Below are 25,008 nucleotides of genomic sequence, written 5' to 3'. Positions count from 1 at the left end.
CCCTCATCCAGGCCAATGCCAACGTCAGAAGAGGCACTGCTGGACCTGTCTGCTCTGGGGAGATCCAGCTCCCACTCCTAGGAAAGCTGCTGGGGCGTCTCATCCTTTTCCGGTTCTCCGAGGAACAGACAAGCTGTGCAGCTTTCCATGCTCTTTTTGCCCTGGCTGAGTTCATCTGTAAGTAAAAAAGGCAGAGCAGTGTTGGGCTTCATCTGCTCTATCTCCTGATAGATCTGCTTCCTGATCTCCTTTGCCCCTCCCAGCTGCTTCCCAGAGCTTCCCAGCTGCCACTTTGCTGCAGATGCTGAGTGCTCTGCTCAAGGCCAGGATCTGTTTGCTGCTGCTCTCCTTCCTCCCCTTCCTTTCAGGATCTTGCAGCCCACTGGTTTGTGGGCCCCACAGGCAAAGCCCCTCTTGACTTCCCTGTCCCAAAGCCACGTCTTCCCTGGTGGGGAAGAGCAGATCCCCCACCCTGGTTGGTCCCTCCAGTGCCTGTAGCAAGAAGCTGTTCCTGATGCCCTCCCGAAATCCTGGACTGCTCCTGTCCTGCCTCCTTGCCAGCAGATGCCAGGGAGGTTTGGTGAGCTTGCTGGCAAAGCTGCTCTGCCTTCCTGACTCTTGTGTGTTTGCCCTGGTGTTCAGTCGAATCCAGGCTAAAGGACAGAGCAGACCAAGTCCACCGGGAAGCCGTGACCACCTCCGCGCTGTGTTCTCTGAGCCCCAGGGACTGTGCCAAGGTAAGGAGCTGCGCCCTTGCTGGGACTCCTGTCCGTGGCACCAGCAGGGCACTGGTGTGAGCCAAAGGACCCCGCAGCAGTGGGGCTGGCGTGCACTCAGCTCCCTGGGGAGAGGGTTCCCGCCGTCCTTGAGCAGGGACAGCACAAGGGCTGCACTCCAGTGGCCCAGCAGCAGCTTCAGCCCCAGCAGGAGCTCCAGTACTCCTGGCCACCAGCAAGTCCCTGGTTCTCGGTGGGGCCAGCAGCCTGTGCCCATGAGCCCTCCTCCCCCAGCAGGAGGACCCTCTCTGCTCATCTTTTGCCATGCAGGGACTGCAGGCACTGCTGCCAGCTTTGCTGTGGGCACTGCTGTCAGCAGTGGTGGGCACGTCCGGCCAGGGCCCCTCGATCTGCTCAGCCAAGCAGCACCATCAGGGCTCTCAGCGTGACATCTCTTCCTTCCTTGCTACCATAGGCCTTTGGAAAATACCTGCAGTCCCACGAGAGGACAGACGTCATCCTTGTGGCCATCGAGGCCATGGGAGATGCCAACATCCTCGACCAGCAGGTGCCCAGCAGCCTGCTGGATGTGGCCTTGGAGGACCCGGACGTCTGGCTGACGGACGTAAGTGGCCTGTGGCTGCATTGTTGTGTCCTTCAGCCCTCTGGGGTCTTGTTCCTCCCTGCATCCCTCCCTCCCAAGCACAGGTGACTCAGGCCCCCCAAGCCACCTCAAGGCAGCAGAGAGGAATGGGAAGGGCAACTGAGCACATGGCTGCACTCCGGGGGCAGTGCCATCCTCACCTGTATCCCCTGCAGGCGCCCAAGATAGTCAGCAGCATCCTTGAGAGCCTGCCATACTGCAGCACACAGGCAGCGTGGGAGAGAGCGGAGTCACTGCTTCGCCTGATGACCAACCTGTACCCCACCACAGTGGTCATCCTCCTGTGCAAGGCGGCTCTTCAAGGAGACAGGTACTGGCCCTGACGGCCTTGAGGGTGGGCTTGTTCCCTGTGGGGAGAGGGACCCCAAAACTCTCTGGCTGCCAGAGCCAAGGAATGCTGCGGGACAGCCTGCAGAGTCAGGCCCTCCACCCCCCCACGCTTTCCAGCCCTGCTTCACAGCAGCCAAAGCTGGCCCAGCCAGCCCAGAGCCAGCACGGTGCTCCAGCCCCACGGGGAACACGCCCTCAGCCCCGTCCTGCCCACGCGGGCAGGGCCCCCGGGGACATGCAGCCAGGGCTCCAAGGGGCAGGTTCTGGGGGGCTGCTCCAGGCCACAGCCCTGTGGCTGAGGCAGCCCTGCTGACAGTGCTCTGCCTTCTCTGCCTTCCAGCACTGCGCCGGAGCTGTGGGAGCTGATGTCCTCCATGCCAGAGACGCTGGCCAAGATCTTGGAGGACTTTGCCAACCTGCTGCACAGACAGTGCTTCCGCTGCTCCACAGAAGGCCCCCGCACCCAGCCCATGGCTGTGAGTGACCACTAAAGGCCCTGGTCCCCTCCCACCAGCCCTGCAGGCTCTGCCGGCCCCTCACGGCTCTGTTTGCTCCTGCAGTCGTCCTCCAGGAAGGCTGAGTGGGAGGAGTTGGCTGACGAGCCCGACCTCGAGAGCCACCAGGGCTGTCCAAACGTGAGGACGGCCAGGCTGCTGCTGGAAGGGCTCGTTGGGCTGTCACAGAGAGTCGAGATGGTGAGCAGGGCGGTGTGAGGGGCAGCCCTGTCAGCAAACGGGGGCTGGGGCTGTGTGGAAAGCAGTGGCTTGGCCTGGCCTGGGACTCAGAACGTGGGGTGACTGCTCCAAATGCCCTCCCTGCCACGGTGGGGCCTAGGGTGGCTGCCTGGGGAGCTTTTCAGGCACGACCCTCTTCACCCAATGGACATTCTCTTCTCTCTACAGGCCAGAAACATTGAACTCTTCCTGCCGGGCATGATGAAGATCCTGCAAGTTGGCAGCGAAGATGCCAAGATGAAGATCCTGCTGGCCTTGCAAAACGTTCTGCGTCAGCTGAAGAAGAGCAAGGCCAGCTTCATCGCTGTGCAGCTTGTGGGGAGGCTCCTGCCCCTCTTTGACTCGGTAAGGCTGATGTGGAGTCTGAGCCCCTCAGATGGGCACTGGGCAATGACAGCTGCCCTGCAGCCCAGCCCTGCGAGCAGCACTTGGAGCCAGCTCCACTCCCCTGGGCTCTCCTGGGATGGCTTCTGGGCCATTCAGCCCAGTGCTGCTTCTTCTGGGATGTGAGGCCGCAGCCGCTGCCCTCCCCACAGCCATGATCACGGCCCTCTGCACTGTGGGCAGGGAGCTGCTGTTTGCAAAGCTCCCTTTTCCTGCTTCCTGCCAGGAGTGCAGCGAGCTGCGAGAGCTGTCCATCCGCATGCTCGCAGAGCTGCTGCAGTTGGTGGTCGGCAGGGATGAGAAGAGGATGAGGAAGGAGGTGTGGCGGGCACTGGTGCCTCTCCTCTTCCGCATGAACGACCAGGTCCCCAGCGTGGCCAAGGTACAGCGCTGAAGGCTGAGCCCTGACACACAGAGGGCTGAGCTGACACCCCCCAGGGCTCCTGGGCATCGGGGCAAGGGGCTGCTGGCAGCGGGCAGCGCTCCCCCAGCACAGCCCGTGGGAAGGTCCGTGCGGAGCCAGTGCCAGCAGGGCCGGAGAAGCTGGCACGGCCCTGTGTAACACCTGCCCTGCCTGCTCCTGCAGGGCTCGGCAGCAGCCCGTGACCACCACGGCCTGAGCAGGGGCATCCCCACAGGCTGTGTCAGAGGCCAGGCCTTTGAGCATCCATGCCTGTCCCCCAGGGCTGTCCCTAAAAGGCTCCCAGACATTTGGGCTAGGGCATGTCCCAGCTTCCTAAAGGCAGGATCCCCCAGGAACAGAGCCATGATGTCTCCTTGCCCAGGCCCCCGGGCCATCTCTGAGCTCATGCTGTCCTGCAGGCCTCCAGGGAAGCCCTTCTTGCTGCTGCAGAGCTGCTGAAGTGGAAGACGCTCAAGCACCTGCTGCAGAGAGAGCGGCTGTGGGAGCTTGGAGCGTGCTTGGTAAGGACAAGCTGAGGGGCCCGGGCTGGGGGAGGGCTGCTCCCATCCCATGTCTGGGCTGGGGGCTCTGCAGCTGGGCAGAGCCTGGAGCTGCATCCCTGTTGCTGCCCTCAAGAACAGAGCCCCAGGGGCTCTTCTGCTGGCCCCTGTCCCTTCCCTGTAGCCAGCAGGAGGGGAGGCCTCTCCGTCCCAGGGGGTGCTGGCAGGAGGCACTGCTCCAGCCAACTGCCCCAACCCTGGAGAGATATGCCTTGTTCTCTCTGCAGCTGCAGAAGAGCAGGAGCAGGGCTGAAGACTTCATCCACCAGAGCCTGCCCTACCTGCAGGACCCTCAGGCCAACGTGCGCCTGGCGGCCGTCAGGTTCATCGGTGAGTGCCAGCCCCTGCGGTCCCTCTGGAGCAGCCTGGCCCCTGTGCCACTGCTGCCCCAGCAACGAGGGGTAGTCCTGGGGCTGCCCCAGCCCCGGCCACCCCGGGCAGGGCCTTGCCTCCCTCTGCCAGCCCTGCCCACACAGCACGGCTTGGTGGCCGCCTTGCTCAGTCCCACTGCCCTGAGCTTCTGGGGGCTCCTGGGCTCAGCCCTGCTGAGGGGGAGGAGGGGAGGACTGGGGGCCCTGCTGCTGGGAGCAGGCTGGGGAGCAGGGGCTAATGGAGCTCTGTGCCCAGGACTCATCACACGGCGCCTGAGGGAGCAGACCACAGACAGTCAGGCTGACATCCTGAGCGGTGAGTGGGGAGCGTGGTCTGTCGGGAATCCAGAGGCTCTCTGCAGACGGGGGTTTTTATCTGGGCTCTGTTTCTTTCCCTCACAGCACTTCAGCCCTTGGAGAATGACTGGGACATCTCTGTCAGCTCCCTGGCAGCTCGGACAACCTCCCTTCTGAGGAGTCCTTGCGTGCAGCAAAGACCAAGAGGCCTCCTGCGAGCACTGCGCTGCTGCTGGCCGTGAGCCCGGCAGAGGTGCAGCTTGCCTTGGCTAAAGGACTGGGGCTGAATAAAGCTGCAACAACGTGCCCAAAGCCCTGGTGTCCTTCAGTCCATGGCGCTGAGTGTGCCGAGCCGACCGTGTCCTTCCTGGGCTGTCCCGCAGGCAGCGGGACGCTCCCCCCTCAGCACCCCTGGCCCCAGGCTTGTGGGACAAGCTGAGCCCTGGCTGGGGCTTTCCCCGGGAGAAGCCGCCTTGGCTAAAGGACAAGCTGCTGCCCGAGCCTTCTCACCCCATTTCAGGGCCACTGCCAATGTCACCCTGCCCTCTGCCGGTGTGAAGCTATTCCCCCTTGTCCTGTCACTCCAGGCCCTCGTCCAAAATCCCTCTTCAGCTCCCTTGGAGCCTCTTTTAGGCACTGGAAGGGGCTGCAAGGTCACCCCAAAACCTTCTCTTCTCCAGCCTGGGCAGCCACAGTTATCCCTGTGTCCCCACACGGTGCCCCACTCTGTGACCCCTGTGTCCTCCCAGGCCCAGCACCCCAGGAGGTGGCACAGCAGCAAGCCCTGTGCTGCAGCCATGTGTTGGTTTGGACCTGGCTTCCCGCCAAGTCCCCGAGACCCAGGGAAAAAGCTTACTTCCCAGAGAGAAAAAAAAAACCAAATAGCAGAGCTAGAGCAAAAATATAGATGTACATATAGCACAGTTATATCCAGTAAGAATACTCATCATGGCTGGGCTTCGCAAACGAAGATTTGGGGAGGGCACTACCCAAGTTTGTTGTAAGAGCGTTGGTGGCTGAAAAGGCCAGTATGAGGTAGACATGTTCTGTTGCAAAAGGCACAGCAGAAAGACTCCTTAGGTGGTATATTCTGCAAGACACAGTTCTTTCTGCGTTGTCTTTTCTCCTCAAGAGTGATCCTGCTGCGTTCTCAAAGGAGACAACTGAGTTATAGATGGTGTGTCTCCAGACCTCCCGACTGGAGGTCAGAGTAGACCAGTTATGGTGATCAATATGGCCAAGGCTGAGATGTTGTTTCAGGGAGTCCTTGTATCTTCTCTTTGGGGCTCCTCTCTTGCGGCAGCTGGTGGCAAGTTCACCATAAAGCAGGATCTTAGGGAGGTGGTGGTTGGTCCTTCATCCTGGAGACGTGCCCTGCCCAGCACAGCTGTGTTCTCAGCAACATGGCCTCAATACTTGTGACTGCTGCTTGTTCAAGAACAGATGTATTGGTCACATAATCTGACCAGTGGATGTTTAGGATTGTGCAGAGGCAGCGTTGATGGAAGCGTTCTAGGAGATGCAGGTGGTGGCAGTAGATGACCCATGATTCAGATCCGTATAAGAGAGTAGACAGCACTATGGCTCTGTAAACACTGATCTCTGTACTTTTCTTCAGGTATTTGTTTCGCCAAACTCTTTTATGAAGCTTTCCAAAAGCACTATATGCCTTTGCTAACCTGTTGTCTATCTCCCCATCAATCTTACCATCTGAGGAGATGAGGCTACCTAGGTATGCTGGGTTGTATCTGCTCCCAAATCACACCCAGGGACAGTTTCACAAAGGTGCAGAAGGAGGGTTTGAGGTACAATTGAAGAGCTGAGTTCAAGGACTGTGGATGCATTTTTGTGGTGCTGGTTGAGCAGCCTGGGTCCATCAGAGTAATGTCAGACAAAATAACTTTGCTCCTGCAGGATTCTGTGTGTGGAATGTGTGAAACGTGGTGGTTCTTCTGGCAGGATAAGAAGTTTTGCCTTCATTGCTGTATCTAAAACGGGGTCTGGGGCTTGTGTAAACTTCAGTGAAATCCAAAGTGAATCCATCAGGCTCCATGAAACCATCCCACCTTCACCCTGCTGGAGTCTGTCCGGGTGCTCTGGTGCTGTGGCACGGTGTCATCCAGGGAGAATTTGAGCAATAAGAGACTGGGCTACAAGGCAGGTTTACAAAGAGTTTTACAAAACTGCCCCCCCTCAACAAAACCTCAGAAAATAAGTTTGTCATCTGTTACCAGAAGAATCACTGAAAGCACCCTTTGTGCCACTCTGTGAACACCAAAATAATGGAATGGCATGGACTTGCACCGTAAGTAAATCAGAGATTGTTTGTAGGAATCCCCAAATTAGAAGAAAATCCAGATCCCTCATCTGTGGTAAAATGTCCTGTGAGCAGGACTGAAATGTGCTGCACACACACGTGTTAGAGCACATCATGGAAATAGGGGAGATTGGAAAACCGTTTTCACATTTAATGACATTTCAGTTTTAACAGTTCATTTAAAACCCAAATAAAAATTTGTAAATCCGAGGAGTTTCCCTTAAAAAATTAATTAAAACATTGATTTTCTGGTTTTTTTTTGTAATTCTGTCTTATCTAGGTTTTGTAGAGGGCTCAGATGTGAATATTCAATCTGTTGCCTGTGACAATGCCTGACTTCACTTACAATATTTTTAAGAGTTATACACTGTTTAATCTCATTCTCATACCTGTGATCTTAGACTTGTGTGATTCTGCTGCTGTTTGTAACAGAGAATTTCCTTTGATTCACTGTGAGAGCTCTCCGTGGAATGATGAACAGTAGTAATAATATTAATCATTTATAGAGTGCTTTCTATGTTCAAAATACAGAATAATCTTTAAATGAGCTCAGCTTTGCTCTCAGATATGTGAGTTAACTCTTCATTGATTTGAAAAAAATTGTTACCTGACATACAATTTTATTTTATTTTCTAGTCTTACCGGGTATTTTGGAAAGGGTTTCTTTATTTTTGTGGGGCAGAATATTGTCTTATCTTAAGTTTGAGATCTTAAAAGGTTTGCAAAGGACATGGAGGTTGCTGTGGTGTCCTCTGATGATTTCAGCTGATCAACTGAATGCTTCCAATCCTTTTACCTGTGAGGGGACTGCAGGCCATGCTGGAAAGCAGGTGTTACTGCAGGGGACTTTTTCTGCTGTGTGCAATGGAGTTAGCTTATAAACTCCTAAGGGGAGCATTTTTCTGGTGAATTCAGAAATTGTTACCAGTGTATCACAGGCACAAGAATTAACAGCAACGTTTGGAATTTGCAGTTATCCCACAACTTTTCTAGAAGATCAGTAATTTCTGAGAGCTGGCTCCTGTTTGCAGTGCAGAGCAGTCAGCTCTGCAACTGCATGGTTGCTCCATGTGTTGGTTGGTTTATTTTCCAAGTTTTATAAGTACCATAAACTGTTGCCAAAAGCAGGAGAAATGATGAATAATATTTTTTCTCCCCAATAGCCAGAATTTTGTGTGAGTGAGTGTTATTGGTATAAATAGCAAGTCTTCTTTTGAGTAGGAATAAGACTTAGTTCCTAAAGGCAGTGAATTGTAGCAGACACAAGGTCTAACATTTGTTCTTCTCCCCCCTTTCTTGTTTTTTCCTAACAGATAACACTCATTATTCTGTGGTAAATGACACTCAGATGTTCTGCAGCAGCAGGAAATTCAATGTGTGGGCACCATTAAAGGCCTGATTCCATTTTCTAACTCCACAGTGCAAGTGAATGGATCCAACAGCCAGGGCAGCTTGATAAGTGATGCTGTAACAATTGTCAGGCCTCCAGGAGGTGAGTATGAAAAAGTGCTTTTTCTGTGCATGTAACAATTCCACAAACACTCTGTTGAACAAAATATTATTTATTATCTCAGCTGAGGACTGGAAGTTCAGAAGAATATGTTTGGATTAGTAGTTCTTCCTAACAAAATTGTTCTTTTTGGCTTCTAATTTGTCACATGGTTAACTTTAAGAACTAGAGAATGAAAACAGTTGTGTAGGTATCATATTGTGAAGGTGAGAGGTGTATTATATACTTAATTATTTTTCTGTGAATGGTGGTGTATTCTATCAGGGACAGGTAATCTTGTCCAAGAATATAGAGACACTCACCTGCATTTTGTAACCTGTTTTAGAATAGAAGTTGGAAGTGCTGACAAGGAGCACTCACTGGATAGACTTAGAGAATTTGTTTAATAATAGTAACATAAACCACTGGCAATACACTGAGCCAGAATCCACCAAGTTCTTTAGTTGTAAGACAGTCAGTTCCAATGTGCTGATTTACAGTGACTGAGGCTCTAAACCCCTCTGGCTGTTCTCTTCATAACAATTGGAAATGAGAGAATTGAGCAAATACACCCTGAACACTGTGAGTGTTTTGTTCTGTAGTTTTGTTTTGGTTGGTTGTTGGGTTGGTTTTTTTTTTTGTCAAGGAAGCTTTTCCATTTCTAGCTGGTGTAGGTGTCTCCCTTTTGCATTCCCTTTTCATGCCCATCCTGGAGAATCAGCTTTGGTTGAATAAATGCCAATGGAAACAATTAATTTAAGGCAGTTTTGAATTCTAATGTGAGAGCCCAACAACTCTTGATCCTGAGAGATGTGTAGGTGTAGCTGTTGAGTAAGAATAGTGTAGAGTGACTTACATGCCATTTTAAGGAAAAGGAAAACAAAAACAAAGAAAAGAGAAATCCCACAGAACTCAAAGATACAGTTAAACTGAAACAGTTTGCTTGCAAACAGATGGATTAGGTTTGGGTCCAAACCAGCAGAAAGACTTTAGGAAAGTGAATAAATCCAATACAGAGTTTGTGTGACAGATGACTGAGAAATAAGGAAAAGGTCAATTTCCAGCACATTTTAGACTTTTCCAATTTTATTGTCAAGTTGCACCTAATATTAACAAATATACTTTGTTATATAATAGTAAAACTGCATCTGAGTTTCACTGCTCATTTAAGACTGAGCAGTAAGACAATGTTATTTCTAATTGCAGTGCCACATTTTAATTTTGCACAGCAAAATTTGGTAGTGAAAATGTTACCAAATGACAAAGTAAAGGATCTTTAAAGATAAGCAAGGCTGTGCACAGGTTTATGACAGCCATTCAAATAGACTTTCTTTCATGATTAGATTGTTGTTGATTACGATTAGAAAACTTAGAGCTTTGAAATTATCTTTTTTATCACCTTGTGGTAGTTTAAAAGCAATACCTCATTGGTTAAATAGGTTTTAGTTCGTGCTTCCCTTTAGCTAATGCTCTGAAAACGTGTTATCCTAATTTGCACATAAAATCCTGCTGAAAAGCACGTGGCATTCCCTAGGGATATGTGTGTTTAAGTAGAATTAAATTAGCAGTGAGAGTTATTAAAGAAATCTTCCATACTAGGACAATGTCTGTTTGCTTTACTGTGGTGTTTATTACAATGACTCTTTAAATGCTCTACAATTCCATTGCATGGTAAATGATGAGTGTAATGGTGATTTTACACTGGGCTGTGTTCAGTGCCTTCACACTTTGTAAATCATTCAATGAAATCTGGGTGCCACTAAAATAAGAAGAAATTTTATGTTTTACTTCAGCGGCCAAGATTTCACTGAGACAGAAGTTTTGTTTGATCAAAGAGTGAGAGAGATCTCATTAGATACAAAATCACAGCCTTTTAATGAGTGTGAACATGGAGCATTCTCTTTTCAAGGACAAGAAAAAAAATGCTGTTTCAGAAATTTCCATTGTGGGGAGTACTTGATGGAACTGGATGGAACATTGTACAAAAGGGAGAGTGACAGAGGACAAAGGAGTGTTCCATTGTGAAGTTACTGCTGATCACTGTTTTACAATTATGAGACAATTTTTTTTCCAACATGCATTTCTTTATTTACACTGTATATATTTATTTACAGTTAAAAATTTCTCTGTGGGATTTTTCTCTGTAGTTTCGAAAATGAATTTTAAAAATCTGAAATTTTATATCTGAATTCTTGAAACCCTTTGCATAATTAAAATATTTTTCCTTCATATAGCTTGTTTCCAACCAAACAGTAGCTTGGATACCATGTGAAAGGGGATATCCTTGTGCTGTAAGGTGTGGAAAATGTAAATCCCTGCAAAATTCTGAGACAATGAGACACAAAGGCCACTGAGAGTGAAGAGAGAAAAGGAGAGAGAAAGGGAAGATACAGCAGTTTATTCTTTTCCATAGTAATGATACTTGCCAAACATACCTTAATGTCTGAGATTTCTGATGTTGTTTGTTGGCTTTTTTGCTATCATCAGGTAATATAACCTTTATGCAAAATAAGCCAAGATCACAATTTTTTTTCAAACTAAGGATAACCTCCTAATTTTCAACTTGGGTTAAAGAAACCTTTTCCCAGAGTTCTCTGCTGTCTTGCCATATAATTGAAGTGAGGGAAAGAAAAAGTGCCCAAATAAGTCAGTCAAGCAAAAGTCAAGGAAATCAAGATTTGGCCTTCTACCTGCATTTTATAGAAAACCTGTCACAACTGTCTCCCAAATAACTTTGATAGAAGAAAGAAGAAAAGTGGACTTCAGTTCAGTTTGTGTTCCTCTCAGGAGATGTCTTTGCTGACACCGTCCCTGCTCTTCTGCACTCACAGGGAGCGCTGGGACTTTGTGTTTCATGGTGATTTGCTCCCTTCTAGCCCAGTCTGCAGCCACTTGGGATTTCTGTCTAATCAGAAGTTCTGCTCAGCTTTACTGAACGAGTGAGAAGCAGAACTGGCACACAAACTCTCCGTAGTCTGTAGTGTATTAATGAGTAAAATTCTCCCAGTTTTAGGCAGGGAGTTTTGCTATTTATCACAGCAAATAAAGCAAGAGGAATTAGTAAGAATGGGGCAATGCTTGTAATTCTTCTGCATATATCTGAAATATTTCTTTGTGTGACCTCCCTTTCATCACTTCATATTTGTGTCTCAGTTATTTGCCTTTTCTGTGACTGTTTCAGAAGGAGACCTTTTCTGTTCTTGTCTTCACAGCTCATAACTTTTATTCCTAGGATCAACTGTCTTCTCACATTTTTAAAAAAGCAGATTTTTGTGATGTGGTAAGTATTACTGAGCACAGTATGAGTGGAGTCTTACCAGAGATTTCATTACTATTTCCTTACGTTCACATCCTACATGTGTGGCACTGTGTTGGCTTTTAAATTTATTCCTAAAGTTGTCTAGACTTTAGAGAATAAAAAAAAGAAAAAACAGGAAAAAATGAGAAAAAAACCCAAAAAGAAAGAACAAAGAAAAAAGACAAAAAAAAAGAAAAAAAAGAGAAAGAAGAGAAAGAAAAAAGGGGAATAAAAAAAGGAGAAAAAAAAATAAAGAAACGAAAGAAAGAAAAATGAGATAATAAAAGAAACCAGAAAAACTAAACCCCAAAAGTCCTATCCTTTCTCGCCGCAAGGACTACAACTCCCACAATGCACCGCGCGGGGCGGAAGCCCAAAGAGGGCGGGCAGGAGCCGAGGCCGCGCGCTGATTGGCTGCGGGGCGAGTTTCTAAGGACGATGCGCGCGCAGAGCGGGCGCCATTTTGTCCGCGTGGAAACGAGCGGGGAAGAGGCGGCGTCCGCTGCGCTGAGCTGTGAGTGCTGGGGGGGCGGCGAGAGCGGGGTCTGGGGATCCCCTCGGGGGTGCGGGGAGCGCGGCTGTGGGGGGAAAGGCTGGAGGGCTCGGGAGGGTTTAGCGCGGGGGTTCGGGGGTTCCCGGGGTCTTTGTGAGGGGTCCCTGAGGGGGTTCGGTGTCCTGAGGGGACTCAGGGGGGAGTTTGAAGGTCCCTGATAGAGATTGGGGGTCTCTGATGGGGGTTTGTTTTCTGAGGAGATCTGGGGGGTCCCAGGTGGGCTTTAGAGGTCTCTGAGGAGGTTTGGGGGTCCTGGGGGTCTTTGCGGGGACCTTTTAGGCAGTTTTGGGGGTTCTAGGGGGTTTAAGGGGTCGCAGACGGTTTTGAGGGTGTTTGAGAGAGACTGGGGGGGGCCTTGAATGGGCTTGGGGGTGTCCCAGGTGTGTTTTGCGGGTCAGTGAGAGGGTTTAGGGGGTGCTGGGGAGGGATGAGGTCTCTGATGGCACTTGAGGGGTCCTTGAGGAGGTTTTGATGGGTCGATGGGGGCATTTCAGAGGTTTTGAGGGGATTTTGGGGGGTCCCCTAAAGCCCAGCAGTGGGCTCAGGGGGTCCCCCAGCCCCCAGGGGAGGGGTCCTAGGGATGCCCCCCAAAATCTGGGGGGGGAGATGTACCACATCTGGGTAAGGGGATCCCAGTGCCCCCAGTATATCCCAGTGACCTCCCAGTGACCCCCACTATGGCCCAGTAACCCCCTCAGTGACCAGCCAGTGTGTCCCAGTGACTTCCCACTGCCCCCCAGTATGGCCCACTGATCCTGCAGTGAGCACCCAGTAACCTGCCAGTGTTCCCCCGTGTGTCCTGGTAATCCCCCAGTAACTCCCCAGTTCTCCTCTCCAGTGTGCCCCAGTTCACCTCTGGTCCCTCCCAGAGCCTTCCCAGTGTCCCTCAGTAACCCCCCAGTCCCTCCCAGTGCCCCCTGGTTCCCCCCAGTGTGTCCCAGTATCCCCCAGTAATCACCCAGTGCCCCCCAAAGCCCCCCGACTGTCCCCAACATGTCCCCAGATGCCCTTGGCCTTTCTGTGAGCATTGCAGGGAGGGGGGATGATTTTGGTGTCAGAGGGAGCAAGGGGGGCTCCTGGGGTGAGATGGAAGGTTGGGGACATCAGGGTTGAGGTTTGGGGAGAGTGGGGTGGGGTATGGGGACAGTGGAATTGGGGGAATTATGGCCATGGAGAGCCCCTTGGAGAGGGACATTGGAGGGGACATTGGAGACACCAGGGGGGTCTCAGGGTGTTAAGGGGGGAATTAGAAACACCAAGAAAGTCTTGGAAACCCCAAGGGGGTCTCAGGACTCACCTGCTCCTGGTGCTGCCCCTCCTCTTTCCCCCTAGACATCATTAACCCCTCCCAAATGTCTTCCAACCCCCATTTTCCTTTAAATCTCCTCCCCCTACAGATCCCTTTGACCTCCCAAACCCCCTTTTAACCCCCCAAAATGCACCCAAAACACCCCAACCTCCCCCCCAAATCTCCCCCAGCCCCCCCTCAAATCCCTTCCAACCTCCCCCCCAAAGAGGGATCACTTGGCACCCTGGGACAGGAACACAGTGGGCTGTACTGGGGGCACTGGGCTGTACTGGGAGGGCACTGGGGGGGGCTCAGGTGTCCCACAACATCGTGCCCCAGCTCCAGGAGAGATCTGGGGAGCAGTGAGGAGGTACTGGTCTGTCCTGGTCTGTACTGGTCTGTAATGGTCTGTCCTGGTTTGTACTCCCAATCCCCAAAGCCCCTCCCCAGCTACCCCGGGACCCTCCTGCACCCCAAAGCCCCCCAGGCCCCCCCAGGCCCCTGACTTGGTCCTGCTGCCCCTTGAGCATCTGCAGCTCATGCAGAACCAGGCATTTCATCAGCAAATGTGCAGGTGACCCCAAGCTGGGGGTGTGTTGATGTGCTGGAAGGCAGGAGGGCTCTGCAGAGGGACCTGTGTGAGGAAGAGTGTGTCAGCAGGAGCAGGGAAGTGATTGTTGGGCTGGAGTGAGCGCTGGTGAGGCCACCCCTGGAGTGCTGTGTCCAGCTCTGGGCCCTGAGTTGAGGAAGGCCCTGGAGGGGCTGGAGCAGGTGCAGAGAAGAGCAGCGAGGCTGGGGAAGGGAGTGGAGCACAAGTGGTGTGAGGAGAGGCTGAGGGAGCTGGGGGTGTTGAGGCTGGAGAAGAGGAGGCTCAGGGGAGACCTCCTGACTGTCTGCAAGTCCCTGCCAGGAGGTTGGAGCCAGGTGGGGGTGGGGCTGTTGTGCCAGGAAGCAGCAGTAGGACAAGAGGGCTGGGTCTTGAGCTGTGCCAGGGGAGGCTTAGGTTGGATATTGGGAAGGAATTTTTTGCTGAGAGAGTCATCAGGCCTTGGAATGGGCTGGGCAGGGAGGGGGTGGAGTCAGCGTCCCTGGAGGTGTTGAAGGTGAGAGTGGATGTGGCCTCAGTGCCATGGTCTGGGAAGCACGGCGGGGTTGGATCCAGGGTTGGACTTGATGATCTCGGAGGTCTTTTCCAACCCAGCTGATTCTGTGATTCCCATTCCTATGGCAGCACATGCTTGAGGCTCTATCCCCAGGGTGATAGAGATGTCTGTCCATATCTATCTCCAAGGTTAGTGTGTAAATGTGTGGTGTTAGAAAAGCGTAATCCCCTTAGGTCCCTGCATACCTGCTCTCCAGAGCTTGACTCACTGCAGACTTTGCAGGGAAATCTGTGCTGGCAGCTGCATCCTGAGCCCCAGGGCAGTTTGTATCCCCGAGTGCTGATCCATTCTGGGGACCCAAGGGATCCTCTGCCACTCCATCCATGCAGCAGGAGTCACCCTCCTGCCCTTGACTCCCTGCAGAGGAACAAGTGCCCTCTCTCTGTTTGGGAGAAGCCAGATGCTGCCCCTGGGCCATCAGAAGTGGTGCTGAAGCCTCTTTCAGCCCAGCCCTGGGTGCAGTTTTCTCATCCCCTCAGCGAGTGCCCGCTCCCCCAGCCGGCACTGACCAACCAGGGCGTTTGGCACACGTGGTTTGGTGGTTTGGAGAAACAGCCCTGGACTGGCAGGGGGCCAGAGAACCTGGAGGAACAGCCCTGGAGAGATTTAAGTGACACTACATTAATACAGCTTTTGATTAATATATTGCAACTCAATCAAGTGCTCATGAAGTGACCTCACTCCCCTCATCCTCCCAATTAAACACCTTTTTTTGGTTTGAATCTTCATATTTTGTGTATTTTTTCGCTTAAATTTAACTTTTTGTAGTTTGTGAGGAGGTTCATCTCGCTATTTCTAAGAGGTTTTTTACCTGAATCATGTTGGTTTGGGATTTCTGGGCTGAATCTTGGTGTTTGGAGGTTTTTTTGGTCACAGGATGCCTGGTGAGTTCTAGAGATGGACTTGGGCAGGAGGAACCCCCAAGCCAACGCGCTCAGCCCTTGTTTTCCCCCCCATCAGGATTTGTCCTTCCCAAAGCTTGGGCGGATGGAGGAGGAGGCTGCGAGGAAGAGGAAGATGCCTTGGTCCCCCCAGGCAGGTGAGGAGGAAGTCAGTGTCCCTTTGGGCGGGTGTTGTGCTGGCTCTGTCAGCCGAGCATGGCCCCGGCTGCAGGACAACCCCGCTGGCGCCGCCGTCCTGCCGGGGCCGGAGTTGGGGGGATGTCCTTGGCCTTCCCTGTGGGCCGGAGGCAAATCCCCTGCCTGTCCTTCTTGCTTCCTGCCCCAGGCCCCGAGGTGAGGACGGAGAGCCCGGAGGACAAATCCCCCCGTGAGACCCTGGTGGGAGAGGCCGTTTTGAAGGGCTCCCCGGCGCAGGAAGGCAGCGGGGAGGAAAAGGGCCGGAGATCCCCCCGCAGGAGGGGCTCCAAAGCCATCCCAGGGTGCTCTGAGGAGGAAAGAGCCAGCCTGTGCCGGGAAGGCGGCCGGAGCTTGAGGAGGGGCTCTGACCTGGTGGTCCCTGAGCAGCCTCCCAGCAGAGAGAAGCCCCTCAGGTGCTTGGAATGTGGGAAGAGCTTCAAGAACAGCTCCCACCTGATCCGACACCAGCAGATCCACACTGGGGCACGTCCCTACATGTGTGGGGAATGTGGGAAGAGCTTCAACCAGAGCTCCCACCTGTTCAAACACCAGCGTGTCCACACTGGGGAATGGCCCTACATGTGTAATGATTGTGGAAAGAGCTTCAAGAATAGCTCCAACCTGATCCGACACCAGCTCATCCACACTGGGGAACGTCCCTACACGTGTGGGGAATGTGAGAAGAGCTTCAGGGACAGCTCCAGCCTCAGCACCCACCAACTCATCCACACTGGGGAACGGCCCTACAAGTGCTTGGAATGTGGGAAGAGGTTTCAGACCATCTCACATCTCTGCAGGCATGAGCGGACGCACACGGATGAGAGGCCCTTCCGCTGCACTGACTGTGGGAAGGGCTTCAAGCACAACTACCACCTCGTCACCCACCGTCGCATCCACACTGGAGAGAGGCCCTACAAGTGTGGGGAGTGTGGGAAGAGCTTCCCCCACAGCTCTACCTTGACCAAACACCAACGGACCCACCAGTAAGAGAAGCCCTACCAGTGCCCCGACTGCAGGAGGAGCTTCGGCCGCTGCTTCCACCCCGAATGAACCCCCTGATGGTGAGGCAACCCCTGGAGTCCAGTGACTGTCAGTCCAACCCTTTTGACCACAAAGGACCAGTCCCCTTTCCCAGGGGCAACTTCTTCCAAGAGAACCCTTCCTGTGTGGGGGGTGTGTGTGGAGATTCCTGCCTTGGCTGGGGACCCTCCAAGGTCACTGCTGGAGGTTGAGAGCAGATATCTCCCCACGAGCGTTGGTCTGGGGGAGTTCCATCCATCTCTAATTGAGAATTATTGCTTTTTTGCCAACTTGAGTAGAATTGCTTCAACAATTGCTTTAGTGTAGAGCACTGTCCTATCTTATCCTGTACTCCTGGTAGTTTTAGTGTTTCTGTTGTGCAGTAATTAATTGTGATGAAGATCTTTTGTCTGATCATTTGTAACCCTAAATAATTCACTTCTCTCAATAGATCTGATTTGCCATTATTAAAACCTGGGGGACTAAAGTGGTTCAGTCACACCCTCTGTAATTCCTCTAAACTGAAAATGTTGGCATGATCCAAGGCTGAGATTGGATCCTGCAGCCCCCAGCACCCCACAGGATGTTGGGAGCTCAGGGGGGCCACCCCTTTTTCCAAGCCCCCCTGTGCCCAAAGACCCCCATGGGACAGTCAGACCGGCCAGACCGCACTCCCTTTTCCACCCTTCTCCCTGTTCCTGCCACTTTCCCATTGTCCCCTCAATCCCCAGTTTCCCCCCCTGAACACTTTAGGGGTCCCAACCCCCACTTTTTGCCCCCTCTCCTGTGATTGCTGAAGGAGAAAATGAGGCTGCACACACAGAGTTCCATTTCAGGACTTGTCCGCCCATCTTTCCGGTGTCCCCCTTTCATTGGGGTTCCTTTGGAAACAGCGACTGGGCTTTGTCTTTTAGTCCACTGGAATTCCCAGCATGGCCCCAAAGCAGTGCCCTGATCCCACACATTCCCCTCCCCTCATGTGCTGGCTGTGTTCAGCCACCAGAGAAAAACACAGGCTGCCATGCAGAGCGTTCCAAGTGGTTTCCACTTTGGCAAACAGCCCTCTCTGGATGGAAAACACCAGTCAAGGCCAAAACACTCCTTTTGGATCCTGATTAACTGAATGCAGCTGCTGCTGCCTTAACTTGTTCCCACAGAAATTCTCAGGGTTCCTTTGCTTCCAGGAGGCCCCACATGTCCCAATGGCCCCTTGATTCCATGAGCTTCCACAGTCTCCAAAGGTTCCTTTAGTTCCATGAGGCCCTGCAGTCCCCAAATGCCCTTTGGATTCTCGGAGATTTCCCATTGTCCCAGGGTCCCTTGTGCTTCAGAAGGAGCTGCAGTGGGACAGTGGCCCCTTGGTTCCGTGAGCTCTGCAGTGTTCCAGGAATCCTTGGGTTCCAGGAGAGCCTGCAGTTTCACAAGGAGCACTGGAATGCAGGAGGTTCTGCAGGGTCCCAATGGCCCCTGGATTCTGGGAGGTTCAGAAATATCTCAGGGCTGAGATAAATGGGATTGTTCATGCTGGAGAAGAGAAGGCTTTGTGATGACCTGATTGTGGCCTTCCAGTGCCTGATGGGAGCCAACCAGAAAGATGGAGAGAGTTTGGACAAGGGCCTGGAGTGACAGGACAAGGGGCAGTGGCTTCGCACAGATAGAGGGAAGGGTTGGAGGAGATAGTAGGAAGGAATTCTTTTCTATGAGGGTGCTGAGATGCTCTTAAAGGCCCCTCCCAAGCCAAAGCATTCCATGATTGTGGGACTGGTAGGTGAGGTGGTGGTTGGAGCCGTCTGGGGCACAGGGACCCAAAATGAGGGAGTTTTCCATTGTGGGGGAAGGAAGGAGGGGGCAGCAGAACTGACCCCTTGGACACCTGGCAGGCAGGCTTTGGCTGGAAGCTGGTGATGGGGAGCTGAGTGAAGCCCCCACAATGCAGGAGGAAATGGTCAGTGACCTGCTCTGCCAGTGAGACCCCCCCCAAGTGCCTGGGCCCACATGGGATGCAGCCAAGAGTCCTGAGGGAGCTGGAGAAAGAGCTGGCCAAGCCACTCTCACTCATTCCCCAGCAGTGCTGCACAAGTCCCAGCTGACTGGCAACAAGCAAATGGGATGTCCATGCACAGGAAGGGCCCAAAGGAGGATCTGGGGAACTCCTGGCCTGTCCCATTGACCTCAGGACCAGGGAAGTCCATGCAGCAGATCCTCCTCAGTGCCATCCCATGGCAGGGGCAGGACAACCAGGGGATCAGGCCCAGCCAGCGTGGGGTTGGGAAAGGCAGGTCCTACCTGACCAACCTCATCTCCTTCTCTGACAAAGGACCTGCTCAGCAGCTGAGGGAAAGGCTGGGATGTGTCTCTGTGGAATTCCAGAAAGCCTTTGGCACCATCTCCCTCATCATCTCCTGCACAAACTGGCTGCTCATGGCTTGCCCGGGGAACTGTTTGCTGGGTGACAAAGTGTCTGATGGCCCAGGGAGTGGTGGGGAATGGAAGGAAATCCAGGTGGGGCTGGTCACTAGTGGGGTTCCCAAGGGCTCAGGGTTGGGGCTGCTCCTGTTTAACATCATTCTGGATGATCTGGGCCAGGGGATCGAGTGCCCCCTCAGGAAAGTCGTGGACAACACCAGTTGGGTGTGAGTGTGGATGTGCTGGAGGGCAGGAAGGCTCTGCAGAGGGATCTGGACAGGCTGGATCAATAAGGCCAAGTGTCAGGGCCTGCCCTTGGGTCCCAACAACCCCCTGGAACACCCCAGGCTGGGGACAGAGGGGCTGGAGAGCTGCTCAGCAGGAAGGGACTTGGGGGTGCTGCTTGACAGGGGCTGGATATGAGGCAGAGTGTGCCCAGGGGGGCAAGAAGGCCAAGGGCATGGTGGCCTTTGTGGAGAAGAGTGTGGCCAGCAGGAGCAGAGAACTGATTGCCCCTCTGTGCTGGGCACTGGGGAGGCCCCACCTGGAGTGCTGTGTCCAGTTGTGGCCCCTCAGTGCCAAAAGGCCCTTGAGGGGCTGGAGCGTGTCCAGAGAAGGGAACGGAGCTGGGGAAGGCTCTGGAAAACATGTCTGCTGAGGGACGGCTGAGGGAACTGGGCTTGTTGAGTCTGGAGAAGGGGAGGCTCAGGGGGGACCTCATTGCTCTCTGCAATGACCTGAAAGGAGGTTTTAGTGGGTGTGGGGGTCAGTCTCTTCTGCAAAGCCTTTAGTGACAGGAAGAGAGGAAATTACCTTAAATTGCATCAGGTGAGGATCAGATTAGATATTAAAAAACCCCTTTTTCCACTGAGAGTGTTCAGGCATTGGAACAAGTAGCCCAGGGAGGTGGTGCTGTCTCTGGAATTGTTCAGGTGTGTGGTGGGTTGACCTTGGCTGGACACCAGGTGCCCTCCCAGCCGCTCTATCACTCCCCTTCCCAACAGGACATGGAAGAGCGTAAGGTGGGAAAAACAAAATAGTGGGTTGGGATAAGGCAGTTTATTTAAAGCAAAAAGCAGAACAAAGCTTTTGCACACAGAAGCCGAAGACAGCAGGGTTTGTTCTCTGCTTCCCATGAGCAGCCATGGTCGGCCACTCCCGAGGAGCAGGGCTTGGGTCCGCGGGACGGTTCCTCAGCAGGCAGCCATCAGACAATGAATGCCCCCCTCCTGCTCCCTGCCTCAGCTTTTAGAGCTGAGCTGACCTCCCATGGGCTGCAATGTCCCTTGGGTCAGTTGGGCTCAGCTGGCCTACTTGGGTCCCCTGCCAGGCTCTTGCCCTCAGCTAAGGAAGGAATGTCCCAGTGTTGGTGCTGTGCTCAGCAGTGGCCAAAACACTGGGGTGTTCTCAACCCCCTTCCAGCTGCCAATGCCAAGCCCAGCCCTGGGAGGGCTGCTGTGGGGAACTGAACTGCAGCTCAGCCAGACCCAACCCAAATATCTATGGCACATATTCTATAGAATCCATCCTTAGGTGTTGTGTGATAGATCTATAAGATATTACACATAATAAGCAATAATAAGGCAAGTGTCCTCCTTAGGGAAAAACCCCCTCCCTACCTACTGCCTGGGTTTGTTCCCTGGGGGTCTCTGCAGCAGCAAGCACAGCCCCACACTGACTGCTCTGGGCTGTGCAGGCATTTGTGGTTCTGCCTGTCTCACACACCCCCCCAACCTTGGGATGGATTTGGATGTGACTGGATGTGATGTCACAGGGGAGATGTGATGTCATAAGGGAGATGTGATGACATATTATGGTTGTGACGTTGGTAGATATGATGTCACAGAAAAGATGTGATGTCACATCAGGGGACATCAGGGGAGGATGCAATGTCATTTGGGAAATGTGATGTCACAGGAAGAATGTGATAACATATGATGGGTGTCAAATAATAGGAGAGCTGTGATGTCACAGGGGAACATGTCACGTCACAGGGATGACAGGATATCACAAGAGAGATGTGGTATCATATGAAGGATGTGACATCATAGGGGAGATGTGATGTCATAGAAAGGCTATGATGTCATAGGGGAACTGTGATGTCACGGGGAAGATGTGATGTCACAGGCATGATATGATATCACAGTAGAGGTTTGATGTCACAGGGGAGGTGTGATGTCATAGGGGAGATGTGATGTCATATTATAGTTGTGATGTCACAAGGATGGATGTGATGTCCAGAGGAGGTGTGATGTCACAGGGAGGACATGATGTCACAGGGAGGACATGATGTCACAGGAAGGATGTGATGTCATGGGGATGACGTGCATTCACAGGGATTCTATGATATCACAGAAAAGATGTGATGTCATATGATGGACGTGATGTCATATGGGAGATTTGATGTCAAAGAAAAATGTGATGTCATAGGGGAGCTGTGATGTCACAGGGGCAATGTGATGTCATGGGGAGGATGGGCTGTCACAGGGCAGGTGTGATGTCAGAGGGATGATATCACTGGAGAGATGTGATGTCATATGATGGATGTGACATCATAAAGGAGCCTTGATGTCACAACAAGGATATGATGTCACAGGGGAGGTGTGATGTCACAGGGAGGATTTGATGTCACAGGCGAGCACGGGATGTCACAGGGATGATATGATATCACAGAAGAGATGTGACATCACAGGAAGGGTATGATGTCACTGGGCAACTGTGATATCATGGGGAGGTGTGATGTCATAGGGGACATGTGATGTCACAGGGGAGGATGTGATGTCACAGGGATTATTTGATATCACAGGAGAGGTGTGATGTCATATGATGGATGTGATGTCATATGGGAAATGTGATGTCACAGGGTGGATGTGTTATCATAGGGAGCTGTGAGGTCACAGGGACGATGTGAGGTCACAGGGGAGCATGTGACATCACAGTGATATGATATCACAGGATATATGTGATGTCATATGATGGATGTGATATCATAGGACAGATGTGATGTCACAGGGAGGTGTGTTGTCACAGGAACATGTGATGTCAGAGGGGAGGACGTGATGTCACAGGGATAATATGTTATCACATGAGAGATGTGATGTCATATGATGCATGTGACATCACAGGGGAGCTGTGATATCACATGAAAAATGTGATGTCACAGGACCGATATGATGTCATAGGGGAGATGTGGATGTCACAGGACGGATGTGATGTCACAGGGAGGATGTTATGTCACAGGGGAGCTGTGATGTCACAAGGGAGGACATGACATCACAGGGATGATCTGATATCACAAGGGAGATGTGATGTCTTATGATGGATGTGACGCCATAGGGAAGATGTGATGTCTCAGGAAGGACGTGATGTCACAGGGCAGGTGTGATATCATGGAGAGGATGTGATGTCACAGGAAAGATCTGATGTCACAGGGGAGCTGTGATTGTAACCGTTCGTTTGGATACATGTCCAGAATAAAGACATGTGCCAGAAATACTCAAACACACAAAATATCTTTTATTACAGTGAGAATAATAATAATAGTAATAAAGTTAGCAAGAGGAATTAAAAACTAAAAAGGATACAACATTACTACCTTATCGGGTGGCATTAAAACAAATACTACAAACAGCATTTAATACAGTATTAACTAGTGAAAAGGGATACCAAGAAAGGATCTTAACACAATATTATGGATAACACGATATTGGTTAGTAAAAAGGGAAACTAAAGGAAAAATACCATAAACATAAAAGGGGAATTAAAGGAACACTAAAAGGATATTAAAAAGTTTGTTCCCTCAGTTGCTTCCTGTCAATAACCTGTGCTTACCCACACAGACAGGCCAGGGCTGCCAGGATCTGCAGCAGCTGGTCGGTGCCCGTGCTTAGCGGGCGTCCCCGCGGAGCAACACAGTCTCCATGGCAGGATGAGGATCGCTCACCCCAGCAGTCCTGACACCCCATTTTATCAGCTCCACATTACACCACGTAGGGCCAGTACCCAGTATAAGGTGATGCCTGAGTGGCAGCCAAACCCCGCCTGTTCATCACCTCATGGCAACAGTCTGTGCATGCCCTGCTGTAGGGCAAGGGGCCAGCGACCCCTGCCCACAGAATCTTCCTCCCATCATCATCTTTCTCACCCCTATGGATGACCTCTACCACTGTGTTTCAAGGGTAGATGTATCTGTCTTGCAATGTGTAGCAAAACCAAGGAAGAACTCAGCTCTGATAATAGGGGATATCAAGCTGACTTGCTAAAAAGCACAATGGACCTTACAATTAACCTGTGCCATGAAGTTACATTGTACCATACTCTGGCTGGTTTCACATCCTAATATGATTCCGTTCTCACGCCTCTATGCTCCATTGATCATCTAATTCAAAAGTACCCCCCTTACAGGACCAAGGCCTGACCCCCAGCCCCTTGGAAGGGACACCCTGCCTCATTCCTCAGGGCTCTTCCTGGGGCACTGGGATGTGGGATGTGCAATGCCAAGGGCAGGACCATGGGGTGGCACCTGCCAGGCTGCTGAGCAGGGACAAGGAGGCCATGAGGCCCCAGGGCTGCAAGGGGCACTCCCCTCCTCCTGGCATCAGGGGCACAGACAGCAGCCATGGCCAAAGGCCTGCAGAAGGTGGCTGTGTCAGGGCCTTTCAGCTTCTCCCCCTCCCTGTCTCCTCTCCAGCCCAGGCTGTCCTACGGTGTCCATGCCCTGCCCCTTTCCCTGCAGGCTGTCGTCATCCCCCCGGCTGCCCCACCTGGCTGGCACCTTCCTGCACTGACATCTCTGCGTCCTCCCTGGCTCTTCCTGGACACACAAAGCCTTGGGCTCATCCAGACTCTTTCTGGGTGACGTGTTCCAGCCCAGTGTTTTCCATGGAGTGAAATTCCTTTTTCCTCATGTCCACTCAGGACCTCCCCAGCTGCACTTGGCATTAATTCTTTCTTTCTCATGCTCTTTTCTGCTCTGACAAAAGGATCCACCTTCTCTAAATCCTCCCTTCAAGCCCTCTCAGTGCTGTCCTGTGCTGTCCTCAGTCTCCACACCATTGAGGCCACAGCTCCTTAGCCCCTCTCTAGTGCTCATGTGCTTGAGACGTTTAAACCCCGTCTTTGGAGATCTCTGGGCACTCATTAATGTTTTTGCAGATGAAAATATTGTACTCAAAGCCTAAGTAAATCACAGTTGCCATGACAACCAGCATGCATTCCCATTGCTATGGTCAGTTACCATGGCAAATAGAATACATTCCCATTGCCACAGTCAGTTACCATGGCAACCATAATACATTGTCATTGCTATGGTCAGTTACCATGGCAACCATAATTGCTACAGTCATTTACTGTGGCAAACAGCATACTTCCCACTGCTGTGGTCAGTTACCATGGCAAACAGCATATATTCTCATTGCCATGGTCAGTTACCACAGCAACTGCCATACATTCCCATTGCTAAGGTCAGTTACCATGGCAACCATCACACATTCCCATTCCTACAGTCAGTTATCATGGCAACGATCATACATTCCCACTGGTATGGTTGGTTACCATGGGAACCAGCATACAGTCTCATTGCCATGGTCAGTTACCACGGCAACCATCATACATTGCCATGGGTGCAGTCAGTTACCTTGGCAACTATCATACATTCCCGTTTCTACGGTCAGTTACTACAGCAACCATCATACTTCACACTGGTACAATCGGTTACCATGGCAACCGTCACACATTCCCGTTCCTACAGTCAGTTACCATGGCAAACATCATACATTCGTGTTTGTACGGTCAGTTACCATGACAACTATCATACATTCCGATTGCTACACACAGGTACCATGGCAACCATCACACATTCCCATTGCTATGCTCGGTTACCATGGCAACCATCATACATTCTCGTTGCTATGGCCAGTTACCATGGCAACCATCAT

At 51.8% G+C, this 25,008-nt stretch overlaps 2 protein-coding genes across 2 annotated transcripts in view; both read left to right on the top strand.

Annotated features, from left to right (window-relative positions):
- Window positions 1-14: 14 nt before the first annotated feature.
- On the top strand, window positions 15-4,771 carry LOC113991286 (maestro heat-like repeat-containing protein family member 2A). Its single transcript, XM_027727432.2, has 12 exons — window positions 15-177; window positions 643-737; window positions 1,192-1,341; window positions 1,536-1,690; window positions 2,051-2,186; window positions 2,271-2,405; window positions 2,613-2,789; window positions 3,055-3,210; window positions 3,651-3,752; window positions 4,019-4,121; window positions 4,419-4,478; window positions 4,565-4,771. The coding sequence occupies exons 3-12, from the start codon at window positions 1,255-1,257 to the stop codon at window positions 4,699-4,701; spliced, it is 1,248 nt and encodes a 415-aa protein (XP_027583233.2). The 5' UTR covers window positions 15-177; window positions 643-737; window positions 1,192-1,254; the 3' UTR covers window positions 4,702-4,771.
- An 11,520-nt stretch (window positions 4,772-16,291) lies between these two features.
- LOC113994445 (zinc finger protein 239-like) overlaps window positions 16,292-25,008 on the top strand; it is a gene marked incomplete at its 5' end in the record, with an annotated part of 44,909 nt that continues 36,192 nt past the window's right edge. The window contains one exon of the mRNA XM_039390472.1: window positions 16,292-16,395. Coding sequence (XP_039246406.1) covers window positions 16,292-16,395 — 104 coding nt within the window. The remainder of the gene's footprint in view (window positions 16,396-25,008) is intronic.

Source organism: Pipra filicauda, unplaced genomic scaffold (genome assembly GCF_003945595.2).
Source record: "Pipra filicauda isolate LSUMZ 115617 unplaced genomic scaffold, ASM394559v2 scaffold828_size71222_pilon, whole genome shotgun sequence".
NCBI classification, from domain to species: domain Eukaryota; kingdom Metazoa; phylum Chordata; class Aves; order Passeriformes; family Pipridae; genus Pipra; species Pipra filicauda.
Note: the sequence above shows the minus strand (reverse complement) of the source record. Positions and strands in the feature narration are given on the sequence as shown.